The following is a 13,243-nucleotide window of genomic DNA, read 5'->3' as shown; positions in this document are numbered from 1 at the left end:
GAAATAATATCAGTATGTCCTTCAAAAATTGTCTTCCAAAATCGATATTGTGGACATGTAGCCTTTAAGGATTCATAAGGCATCAACACTTTCCGTTCCTTAACCCAATTGCTGCGACGGTGCCACGTTCATTTCATGAAAAGGAGGTTGTAAATTCAATATTTTGAAAATATTTTCTGAAGTGACAAAAGGGTTAAACTGTTTAGGAATCTTCTCTTCTTCTCGTCTACTCGTAGAAGGTAAGAAGATCTTCTGGTAGAAGAGCAGAAAGTCGTCTCGAAGAAGAGCAGAAAGTAATCTGTTATAACAAAATAATTTTAAGTTACAATAGAAAATGGATATTTCCTAAGAAACACCAAACAATTGTAAAAACCAGCTGAGTGTCATATAATTCGGAGTGTTCAAAATATTTTTTTCTTTTAATTTTCAATGTGACAATGATTTGTCATTTTTGTCGTTGGGCGCCACCACTATTCAGTGGCATTGTTTCAATATTTACCAGACATACATACATACTTTTCCGACATATCGTACATACTTCGAAAAAGCCGTAAACCTAAAAAATTTTATACTTTCCTTATTAAGATCAGCGTGGTTTCAATAACACAACCTAAACGTTTATCAACCAACTTGATATGTATTATTATTTTAAAAGTGTATGACGTTTTGTACCTTTTCTATGTTTTATACAACTTTTCGACAGCCGAAAAACTAAAAAAAACTGTCAAACAGATCATCTCTGATGGAATATATAAAAGTCAAAGCAGGACTGATGCGTTAAACGTTATTTTTATAATAATACGATTTTATCGACGATAAATGTTGTTCTGCTTTACAGCACAATTTTAAATACATTTTATAAACAGTATGTCGATAAATAGGTAGCTATTTTCGAAAAATCTGGTGTTATCTGTCGTTTTAACAGTGCATGTTGTTATCTTCTCAACAAATCCACAACATAATGGTGGTTTGTGTCTTGACTACATCGCACCGTATTACCTTCCGAATTTGGCGTTATTTGCCTTACCAAATGTTATCGACAAATATGTGAGAGGAAAATATAAAACAGTTTTTAGTACTCACCTGAAAAAATAGCGTAAACGCCACCCATTGATAATATTTTGTATGTTTTATTGTTAGAGGTCCACGTCCCTGTGAATTATGAACCCCAGGAAAAGGCACCTCGGAACCTTGCTTTTTCATAAAAGCATCCACCACTGTATATGTTGAATGTATCCAACAATATGTATTAAGTACATCTTCCGGAATGTCTCTGCGTATGATGGTTGGCGGTTTTCGTTTCGGATAGGGGGAAATATTTGGAAAAGAAAGAAGTGGTTATGAATGTTTCTTTTTTTTTAAGATTTTATATAAGTTTTTAATGAATGCTGCTTAAAAATATTAATGTATGAATGCTGCTACCGAATACAACTACATTTGGGGTTATCTAAGGTGGATGGTGTTGCATGTTCGAACGGACACACTGATTTGAAACTTCAAAACTTACCTCGTATGTACACAGTCTATTGGATTTCCTACGTATTGACGCGTTGTAACAGCAATTGAAAATGTTATTAATAATATAACGGTTGCATTTGTGTGTAGGCGAAATACAGGTGAATCGATTTTGACATGAGACACCTGTTGTTGTTGCGAGCAATTTCGTTGACGACAGACAAGGGCGCAATAATTTTGTTTTCAGTAATTTCAAAATTATACAAAATTTTGAATTTGTATCGTATGGTCGTGGTGGTGGTGGTCGTTATTTTCGCCAAAGGTGAAGGTGGTGGTGGTGTTGAAGTGTTTGTTTTTATTTGGGTTGTTTGGTTTGGTTTTAGAGTGTGGTATTCAAAGGGAAGGGAGACATAAAAAGAAACTTGTATTAATATCATTTGGTATAGAAAGAAGAGTAGTTGTTTTTTTTTTGCTTTTCACAACAACAAAAATAATTTAAGAGAAGAAAAATGTATACAAATATAAATATTGAAAATACAATTACATAAAATGTTTGGCATATTTCCCTATGTTTTTTCATTAATAATTAATATTTTAGTGTATTATTATTGTTATTGATAAATAATTAAACTAGAGTTATGGCATTTATGGTATGTTTGTCTGGTATTTTGCCAGTTTTGTTTTTGTATTTTTTCTCTGTTGTTCGTTTTGAAATTCATGTATTTTAAAACTATTCATGATAGTTTAAGGCAATAATTAAACAAATACATACGTATATTTTATTGATGATCAATTATTCCGATTTTATTGTGTATTTAATAGTTTGCCCATTTTGGCATAACACAAATATATACCTATGTGTATATATGTGAATTTTTGTAGAGTTGTTTATTTAATTGTTGTGTGTTTGTGTGCGACTTGTTTGCTGTTGATAAATTTTTGTTAATATTAAAGCCATAACTAATATTAACATTTCAATTTCCTGTTATGACATTATTAATTTTCAAGTTAGTTTTTTTGTATTGTTATTCATTTTTTTCAAATATCATGTAAAATGGAGCGTGTAGTTGCATATTATTATTATAAATTTAATATTTCCTTTCAATAGACAAGGGGGAACATCATTATGTGAGACAGTTTTGACAGGACATTAACGATTAGGGTTTTTTTGGTCAATTGGAAGTTAATTAGCATATCGGAAATATAGGCAGTAGCCTTGCAAATATTTAAATTTTTTAATTGATAATTAAAGAGCCTCCCCGAACCTGTATTTCAATATGTTTTAGATGAGATTTATGAGTTCCACAAAATAATTATAAAAGAAAATATTGACTGATATCAAGAATATATTGCTCCTATTTCAATATATATAAGACTTTTTTTTTCTAATTTTATAAGGGATGTTATATTATCCTCTTAAGAGCCGGTTGGCTTAAGATATTTTATAAATCTGTTTCCCAAAAAATATATTTTCAGTTTAATTAAAAACGTTGTTTTATAAAAACAACAATAAAGGGATAAAGCCTGACCATTTTGCAACAACAAAATACTACGGTATCCCGAAAAAACAAGCCAACACTGTTCTAATTAAAGACATTTTAAAAGTCAGTTTTAAAAAAGGCCGACCATCTTGAAAAAATATTAGATGATCCAAAGAAAAGTAAAAGGTCACAAAACCTTTATACAGATTGAACACTTTCTACAAAAAAAAAAAAATCACAGAAAATCTCTTAAAGGCAGTTGTTGCCAGCCAAATGTTTTTGAAACCCAAAAAAAACTAATTTTAAATTAAAGAAATCGCAGGCATCGACAAACGATAATACCAGAGCTCCGATGTGCTAGATTTCACACACGAAATTAAAAATACCCACAAATGAGAGAACTCAAAGAGAAAATTAAACAAGTAAGAAAGTATCGGTCGATTTTGCAGACAGATGTGTACCCTCAGCCAATGTTCGATTATTTAAATATATTTTGACTTCTGTTATAATTATTCAAACTCTTGACCCTCTATGGAGTGGGGTTTGAAAGAATTGGCCAATATTGCAAATTTCGTATCGGACCAAAATAAATATGATATAAATAATGCCAAGTGCCAGATTTGGTCAATAACGACTACCTCTTCACTTTATATGAGATATGTGATAAATTTTAGAAAATGTTAACTTGTGCGTGAAGTACCAGATTTAGTCGACCGAAGTATTCCATTTTCATGCTTCATCTAATACAGAAAAAAATATTGGTATGGCCAAAATTATAAGAAAATCGAACATTTATATCCCATTTATGGGAAATCGTAAATTCCATATTTATCTCAGGTTTCTGGTTGAGAGACATATATTTAGATATAGCAAGTTGTAAAAAATCGCTGAGTGGTTTCGCATTTTATGGCGGATAAAAGTATTGAAAATTGTAACCCTTTGTGGGTGAGGTGCCAGTAGGGGTTCACAGATATATAGCATCTTCACAACAGATCTTGAGTTAGCAACAATTTTTGTATGTGTAAAATTTTAAGAGAGTTGGATGCTTATTTCGTTTTCTTTGATCGTTTTGTTTTTCAAAATCTTGATAATGTCCGATCTCTATCATCTTTATAAAAGATCTTGTGTTGATGGCAATATTGAGATGTACCAAGTTTTGAATGGAATCTTATGTCAATTTCGCTTTTTATGAGCTTAATGGATATTCAAAATTTTGATCCATTGTGGGGGAGGTACCAGAAGGATTGGATCGATATATCCCATCTTCACAACAGATCTTTTGTTAATGGAAATAATGGGATGTGTGAAATATAAAGAGAACCCGATGCTTATTTTGGATTTTATAAATGTTTTGGTTTTTTGTGAGGGAGGTACCAGGAGGACGGGTCCGATTTCTCCCGTTTTTATTACATATTCTTTGTTGATAGAAATTTTCAGATGTGCCAAGTCTAAATGGAATCGGATGTTAATTTCGCGTTTTATGAACTAAATGGATATTAAAAATTTCGACGTTTTGTGGGGGAGGTACCACAAGGAGTGGACCGAAATATTCCATCTTAACACCAGAACTTGGGTATATAAAAATATTATGATGTGTGTAATTTGAAGACAATAGGATTCTTACATCACATTTCATAAGATTTATAATTATTCAAAATTTTTACACTTTGTGGGGGAGGCACTTGATGGAGTGGACCGATATCATCCATTTTTACACCTGACATAGCACTGACGCAAATATTAAGATTTTGCAACTTTGAAGCAAAATCGAATTCTCGTTTCTAGTTTTGTGCAGAAAATATATTTTTTGACAATTTCGACCTTTTGAGGGGAGGTATCAGAAGGAGTGGATCGATATTGCTCATCTCCAAACTTGATCTAAGTTTGACAAAAATATTACGATGTACCAAGTTTGGATCAAATCGGATACTCCCTTCGAGAGTTATCGTGCGCACCAGCCAGCCGGACAGACAGACGGACGGACATCGCTAGATCGACTCCAAATATCCTGAAACGGATTCGGTCCAAAGAGACCTAGGGTCTAAAACCGTTATTTCGACTAGGCACGTTTTGACCGTATCAAATGATATATACCCTCTCTAGCCATATGGCTGAGGGTATTAAAAAGGATCGATGGGAGAGGATTCTTTTGGAAAGAAAATTCATTATTTTCATAGGGTATGCTTTCTAATTTGACAATGATTTTTTTTATATAAATGGCACTTATTGAAAGTTTTGAAGTCCGTTCATGTCTGAAAAAATCTTTAAAATATCTTGTATCTCGAATCACCTCTTAAGACACGTTGATAGCCAGAAGACCTTAGGAATAACTTTCATTAATAAAGGCATAGGCTAGGTATTTTTTGTTCTAAGATCGTTTTAGATTACAAATAATTGTTCCCCTTTATATGTACACTATAAAAATAATATGCAATCAAATGTTTTGTATATTTTTCAGGTTTTTGTTAATAACACGAATTTCACTGAAACTGTATTTGTTTAATTATATACCTTGCTTTCGTATACATTTTATCTCATTTTTTTCATACGAACAATTACAAAAATATTCAGAAATACAATACATAATAATAACAATAATAAAAATTTAATTTTAAAATATAGTAAAAGTGTAGTAAAAACTTTTGCATAATGATAACTGATTTGAGAGGAAATTAAGAGGAAAAAACTAATTGTTTTTTTTTTGGCATGTATGTATGTAAGTTATTCACTTAGTTTTTTTTTTTTTTTGTTGTTATTAATATTAATAGAGGGGTCTTTTGAATTAATTGTAAAAACAAAAAAAAAATTATGAATAGAATTTAGTTGATCTAGTCTGGTTTGTTCAAAAAAATTGCACAAAAATACTTAACCTAAAAGGATGGTGGGGTGGGTGGAGAAAAACGTTGTAGATTATTGTTGATAGGAATGCAAATTTTTTTGTTTTGTTTTCGATTATGTTGAAAACAAATGTTTTAACATTTGATTTTTTGGAAATATACATGTTAATGAATAATATGTAAGTAATAACTTTTGGGGGCCAAGAGAGAAGGGGTCACTGAGGCCGATTTTGGTGCGGATTTCTCTCCGCTCTTTTATGTAGAGTCGATTTCTATAACCAATTTGTATATAAATAAATATTGTCAGAAATATTTCTCCCAAAGTTATTGGAATTGGAAATATGAAACATGACCTTCAGTTCATCGTTTGTTGTGAAAAAGTAAACCCAGAATCTATGATCTTGGAATCTAAAATTGGTTCAAAAACAATTTTTTCCGATTGTTACAAAATTTAAAAATAGATTTCAGTAAAAGTTGATTTACCGAAAATCGATTTTAAGTTTGAAATCTAAATTCCTGGACTTTTCACAATTAATTTTCCATTTTGTGATCATAAATTCTCGGCAAATATTTATTTTTTTCAGACTAGCCTAAAAGTATGCAATTTTAAGTGTGATTTTCGTTGTCCTATACCCAATTGATAAAAGAATACAAAAAATCTAAATCGATTTAAGTCGACTCTGTTCTGTTTAATAGAGAAACTATATTTTTAGCTGCTTAATTTCGGAAGATTTCTATTTTCACACGAACTTTGGTTGTCTTTCTTTACTTGGCAAAAGTCTAACTATTTGACTTATTTTTAACACTAGCCGAAAAGTATCCAATATTTTGTGTGATTTTAATGGTCTTATCATCTGTTGATAAAACTATATAAAAACTCGAAATCGATTTTAGTCGACTCTTTTTTTTTAATATCGAAAATCTGGTTTTGGCTGATAGGAGAAAATCGCTGAATCGGAAAATCAACTTTTTGGACATTGTTCGACATTATTTATTTATTTTTAACATCAGCCAAAAAGCATGCAATATGAAGTGTTATTTTAGTCATCCTTCCATCAATTGATAATCAATGTACAATAAATCGAAATCGATTTTAGCAGACTCCGTTTTCGAAATAATGAAAATCGATTTTAGCGGCTTCATTTTATCTGATAGTTATTTCACACGAGCCAAAAGGTATGCAATATTTAGTAGGATTTTCGTCAGTAGGTATACAAAATAAAATCGAAATCTATTTTATCACAATCTGTTTTTTTAAATCGAAACTCGACTTTTGGCTGATTGGAGGAAATTAATAGATCGAAAAGACAGATTTTTCGTTTAAGCAAAAGTCGACAATTTTTTTCACACGAGCCAAAAAGTATGCTATGTTTAAAGCGATTTTTATCTGTTGATAAAACTATACAAAAAACTCGAAATTACTTTTAGTCGGCTCTGTTTTTTAAATATCGAAAATCGATTTTTAGCTGTTCGGTTTCGGTAAATGTTTATTTTTAAGACGAGCCAAAAGATATGCTGATATAAAGCTGATTGAAGAAAATAGCTTAGGGTCAACTTTTTTATTTAAGACAAAAGCCAAATTTTTGTATTTATTTTTTACACCAGCCAAAAAGTATGCAATGCGATTTTATTTGTCCTTTCATCAGTTGGTAAAACTGTACTATAAAGCGAAATCGATTTTAGTCGACGTTGTTTTTTAAATATCAAAAATCGATTTTCAGCTGATCATTAGATCGAAAAGTCAATTTTTAGGTTTAGGACAAAGTCGAAAGGTTTATAAATCGAATTTTGTTTTTCAAATGTTAATTGTCGAATGAAATTTCTTTCATAGATGACAAAATTAGTTAGGAACTCTCCAACATTTATGGCTGCAAAAACTAGACGAGAAGGAGAGAGATCTAACCTAGGGAGAGTAAATAATTTACAAAGTCTCCGGAGGCGCTACACTTAATCGATTCCAATTCGAAAGTGATTTGAGTGATGTTCCTTTCCAATATATATATTTTTAAATGTTGATTCTAATTTTATACATTTTTAGATACTGAATTATTTTCCAAAAGTCCCTTTCCCCTTCCTTCTGGACCCCAAAAGATTATTACTTTCCGATAAGAATAAATTTCATGAATTTTCTACAAGAAAAGCGAAATGTTCGAGAAGTTAAAAAATGTCACTTTCGATTTTATTAATGACTTTTCAATTTTGTTAACGATTTGAATTGTTCGATTTGTTTTGCTGAATAACGATGACCACTGGAATCGATATTTTATAGATTTGCTGAGAGATTTCATATATAATTTGAGTTTTTTTTTTCAAATAAAACATTATGAAATTTGAGAGATACGAATACGAGAGTTAGTAGATACTATGTTTGATTTTTTTGATTGTTTTATGAAATTTCGATAATATCTGTTTTAGAATTGTTTAATATTTGGATTTAATTAGTTAGTTTTGGTTTATTAATTGTTGTTAATTTTTTTTTTTGGTTTTTCATGGGGGATTTTAGTTCGCATTTTAAATCTAATCAAAAGTGAAAAAGAGTGAAAATCAATTCGAATTGAGAGTGAAAGGTGGAGAATTCAATAATTGAACTTAAAGAGAAATTTAGCATCTGGTGGTGGTGGTGGTGATGTTTACTTATACTGTTGTTGCTGTTGTTGTTATTGGTTTGGTTCTTGTGGTGGTAGACAATTTTGTGGTGAAACTTGAAATGGTGAGTTGGTGAATTGATTTCCTTGACTAAATCTTTTTTGGAAAGTGAGTTTTGCTGTTTATTCAGAATTTCATTTTTTTCTTTCTTTTTGGAGCGACAATTTGTGATAGCAATAACTGGTGGTGGGTGGGTGGTGAGAGAAAATTTTGGTGAAATTGAGAGAGTGGTGAGTTTTGAAAGTGATTCGTTTGAATGAACAATTTTTCGTTTCTCAAACAATATAGAATTGCCATTTGCCAAAACAAGGTGAGTGAGAGCTAATTTCTGTTAGCGAATCTTGGTGGTGGTGGTTGTGGAAGTTTTGTGAACTTGTGATTTTTTCTTGTTCTTGTTGTTGTGATGGTGAAGTGAAATGTCATTGACAACATTTTGAGATTCCAAAGAAATTAAAAAAAAAGATTTTTGTTTCGCAACACCTTGATGTGATTCGAATTGTTTGTGTGGTGAAAGAAATTGTACGTTTGCATGGGTTTTGGTGAAAAACTTCAGACTTTCTTTTTTTGCGATTTTTTCATTGAGAGCAATTGAAACTAGCTGGCATGTGAGTTGTGATTGGTGGTGTGATTTTTATCCATCTACAATTATTGAAAAGTGGTGAATCTTTTGATTGAAATGTTTGCTTTTTTGTTATATTGGGAAAGAAAAATGAAGGTTAGCTAAATGTATGTGAAATTTGAAATGATAAAGTTAGGAATGTAAAATAAATAAAAAGAGAGATAGAGGTGAATTTAATTGGATTTATTTTAAGTTTTTAATTTTTAAATTGAAGTCTAGCTGGCCGTACAGAGGTAGCTTAAACTTCAAACTGCCGTGGGAGAGAATGAATTGATTGCAGGATTTTTTATTATTAGTTTTTTCTTTGACCATTTTCTTTTTTTATATATATTTTTATATTCCATTTTATTTTGCAGAAAAAGTGTATTGATGTTTTGCAATCAGGAAGACTTGGCCCTCAGCCAACGTCCGTTTATTTAAATATATTTTGACTTGCATTATGATTATTCAAAATGTTGACCCTTTCTGCTTGGGGTATCTGGCCTTAATTTGATATAAATATTACAACGTGCCTGTAATTGACCGATAAATCCCATACTTTATATCTAAAGTTAATAAAAATATTGAGATTTCAAGTTTGAAGAAAATCGCAGATTAAAATGTTGACTCCTTGTGAGGGATATAAATATTGAAAACTGTGAACCTTTGTGGAGAAGGTGCCATAAGGGTTGGGCCGAGGGAGGGGAGGTTCCCGCAGGAGTAGACCGATATCTACCATCTTCACACCAAATTTTGTTAATAAAAATATTGGGATGTGTGAAATTTGAAGAAAAAAAGGAGGGGTCGGATATATTCCATCTTCGGGACAGATCGTGTGCCGGTGAAAATATTGGGATGTGCCGAGTTTAAAAGGAATACAATGATCATTTTAAATTTTAATGAGCTTTATTGATACTCAAAAATTTGGCTCATTGTGGGAGATGTATCAGAAGAAGTTGTCCGTTTTAATCGTTCTTCATACCAGATCTTCTGCAAGTCCAAATAGTGAAACGGGTGAGATTTGAAGACAATCGAATTCTTTTTATACCCTACATCACAAGGTGGTCAGAGTATTATGTCTTTGTGCATTTGTTTGTAAGAGGCAAAAATAAAGGAGATAGACTATGGGTCCACCTCGTCCCTTTTGATGATCTGCATGGAGTCACATTCTGAGTCCATTTATGCATGTCCATCCGTCTGTCTATGCATTTTTGTAAACACAGTACAGTTTGCATTTACAGCACGATCCAGATGAAATTCTGCACACATAGTTTGTTTGACCCAAAGACGAGCCCTGCTGAAATTGGAGATAATCGGTCAAAGTTTAAATATAGCTCCCATATATATCTTCCTCAGATTTGCTTTTTATTGTGCACCAAACGTGTAATATCAGCTCAAATAGTATCGAATTTGCACAAACGACCAAATAAGGCCTTAAAATAAGTATGCTAAATTGGATCCAAATCGGTTTAGGTATAGCTATAGCTCCGATATATATTGTTCATCCGAATTGTTATTTTTATCCTCCGCAGCCGTACTATGCACTGTGTAACAACGATATTTGGGAAATTATATCAAATACAACACAGAAATACTTTGGCTACATTTTATCGAGATCGACGTGTAATATTAGCCCAAATGGAGTTTGGCACTTACGACCAAATCGAGTCTAGTAACAAGCATGACGAATATGGTGAAAATCGGTTCAGATATAGCTACAGCTTCCATATATATTGTTCATCCGATTTGTTGAACTTTTCGTGCACAGCCGTAATATGCACTCCATAGTAACTATATTCGGGGAAATATATCATATACAGCTCAGAAATATCCTTGCCAAATTTTATAGAGATCGGTTCATATTTGGATATAGCTCCCATACATATCTTTATCCGATTTCAAGTTAATTGTGCACAAAATGGTAATTATTCCAAATTTTGACCCATCTCCGGATGCCCATCTCCGAATTACATTTAAGTTTGACAACAATATTACCATGTACCGAGTTTAGACCAAATCGGGTGCTTTCTCGAGAGTCCGCACAAGCCAGCGAGATGGACGGACGGATTACCCTAGGTCGAATCCAAATGTCCTGAAACGAAGTTCTTCCAAAGAAACCCAAGAGACGTTTTGGCCGTATCAAATGATATATACCAAATCGGTTTAGCCATGTGGCTGAGGGTATCAAAATGCGTGCTCTTTTCGGAGAATTCAGTTTAATCGACTAAATCACTAAATCACCCACTTCATTTGCATTGCTGGACATTGAGTCCCCAACACTTGGGCGTTTTCCATATATTTTTCTTTCTTTGGTATTTTTATATGTTTGATTTTTTTAAATGTTGTTCTTTCCCCATGACATTCAAGAACAAGGGAGTTTTCGTTGGGGACCATGTAAATAATCTACGAAATTTATTTTAAACTTCAAAGTTACAATATTAAATATTTAATTCAGTCTGCGCATCACTTTCATTCTCTCTTCAACAGTTCTGTTTTTTTTTATCAAAAGGAATTTAAATCTCATTTTAATTAATTTTAGAGGTATTTAAAAAAAAACTCAATTGTATAATACCTAAGGTACAAATAAACAACAAATAAAACAATCAATTTTAATTGGAAAAAACATTCAAAGCAAAAAAGGTTTGTTTTGTATTTTGTTGCTTGTTTTTTGGGACAATTTGAAATACACTTACATACATGTTTAAAGGATTTTAGTATTGTTTTGTTTTGTTTTTTATTTTAAGTTTCATTATATAGAAAAATAAATACATACTAATACAAGAGTAATATGGAATTTTGGTTTTAGGCTTTGAAATACTTAAAAATTACACTGATAGTAAAACACACACATAATAGGTTTCCAAAGAAATAATAATAATTTGTATTAAGGAATATTCAATTCAAAAGCATTACACACATTTTGATGTTGTTAGTTTTGGGTTTAACGATTTTGAGAGTAAATTAAGTGAGTTTTTTTTATTTAAAGGTGTTCAATTTTATTTAGAGATTTTGTTTAACTTTATTTTTTTTAAGAAATGTAAGAGTATTGCTTTTAAAGGATATGTTTTTGTTTTTGGGTGTTATGGTTTTTAATAATAGACTCCTAGCATATAGATGATCAGAATTGTTAGGATCTGTTTGCAACTTTATATTAGCAGTAATGTGTTTCTCAAGATGTGTGATTGTGAAGAAACAACAAAAAAAAAGAAATTGAAAACAAAATTGTGATAAAAGTTGGAGATAATATGAACTAAAAAATATCAACGATTCAATGTACATGGGTGCAAGTAGAGAAGATCACTTCTCTGCATAGACAACTTCTTCTACACAGAGAAGATCTCTTCTCTACATAGAAGACATCATCTACACAGAGAAGATCTCATGTCAATTTTCTATACAAAGAAGATTTCTTCTCTACAAAGAAGACATCTTCTATACAGAGAAGATCTCTTCTCTACATAGAAGACATCTTCTATACAGAGAAGATCTCTTCTATACAGAGAAGATCTCCTCGCTACATAGAAGAGTTCTCCTATACGGAGAAGATCTCCTCTCTACATAGAAGAGTTCTTCTATACAGAGAAGATGTCTTCTCTACATAGAATACTTCTTCTATACAGAGAAGATCTCTTCTCTACACAGAAGACATCTTCTATACAGAGAAGATCTCTTCTCTACACAGAAGACATCTTCTATACAGAGAAGATCTCTTCTCTACATAGAATACATCTTTTATACAGAGAAGATCTCTTCTCTACATAGAATACATCTTCTATACAGAGAAGATCTCTTCTCTACATAGAATACATCTTCTATACAGAGAAGATCTCTTCTCTACATAGAATACATCTTCTATACAGAGAAGATCTCTTCTCTACATGGAAGACATCTTCTATACAGAGAAGATGTCTTCTCTACATAGAAGACATCTTCTATACAGAGAAGATCTCTTCTCTACATAGAAGATATCTTCAATACAGAGAAGATCTCTTCTCTACATAGGAGACATCTTCTATACAGAGAAGATCTCTTCTCTACATAGTAGACTTCTTCCACACAGAGAAGATATCTTCTCTACATAGAAGACTTCTTCCATACAGAGAAGATCTCTTCTCTACATAGAAGACTTCTTCCATACAGAGAAGATCTCTTCTCTACATAGAAGACTTCTTCCATACAGAGAAGATCTCTTCTCTACATAGAAGACTTCTTCCATACAGAGAAGA

The 13,243-nt window shown here is 31.7% G+C and overlaps 1 protein-coding gene across 1 annotated transcript in view; it reads right to left on the bottom strand.

Moving 5' to 3' along the window:
- LOC101897882 (innexin shaking-B) overlaps positions 1 to 13,243 on the bottom strand; it is a 703,106-nt gene that overhangs the window by 70,525 nt on the left and 619,338 nt on the right. The window contains exons 6-7 of the mRNA XM_059120861.1: positions 1,508 to 1,641; positions 1,084 to 1,273 (exon numbers count right to left, since the gene is read on the bottom strand). Coding sequence (XP_058976844.1) covers positions 1,084 to 1,273; positions 1,508 to 1,641 — 324 coding nt within the window. The remainder of the gene's footprint in view (positions 1 to 1,083; positions 1,274 to 1,507; positions 1,642 to 13,243) is intronic.

The sequence above is a fragment of the Musca domestica genome, unplaced genomic scaffold (genome assembly GCF_030504385.1).
Source record: "Musca domestica strain aabys unplaced genomic scaffold, Musca_domestica.polishedcontigs.V.1.1 18, whole genome shotgun sequence".
In the NCBI taxonomy this organism is placed as follows: domain Eukaryota; kingdom Metazoa; phylum Arthropoda; class Insecta; order Diptera; family Muscidae; genus Musca; species Musca domestica.
This window is presented reverse-complemented; position numbering and strand designations above follow the sequence as displayed.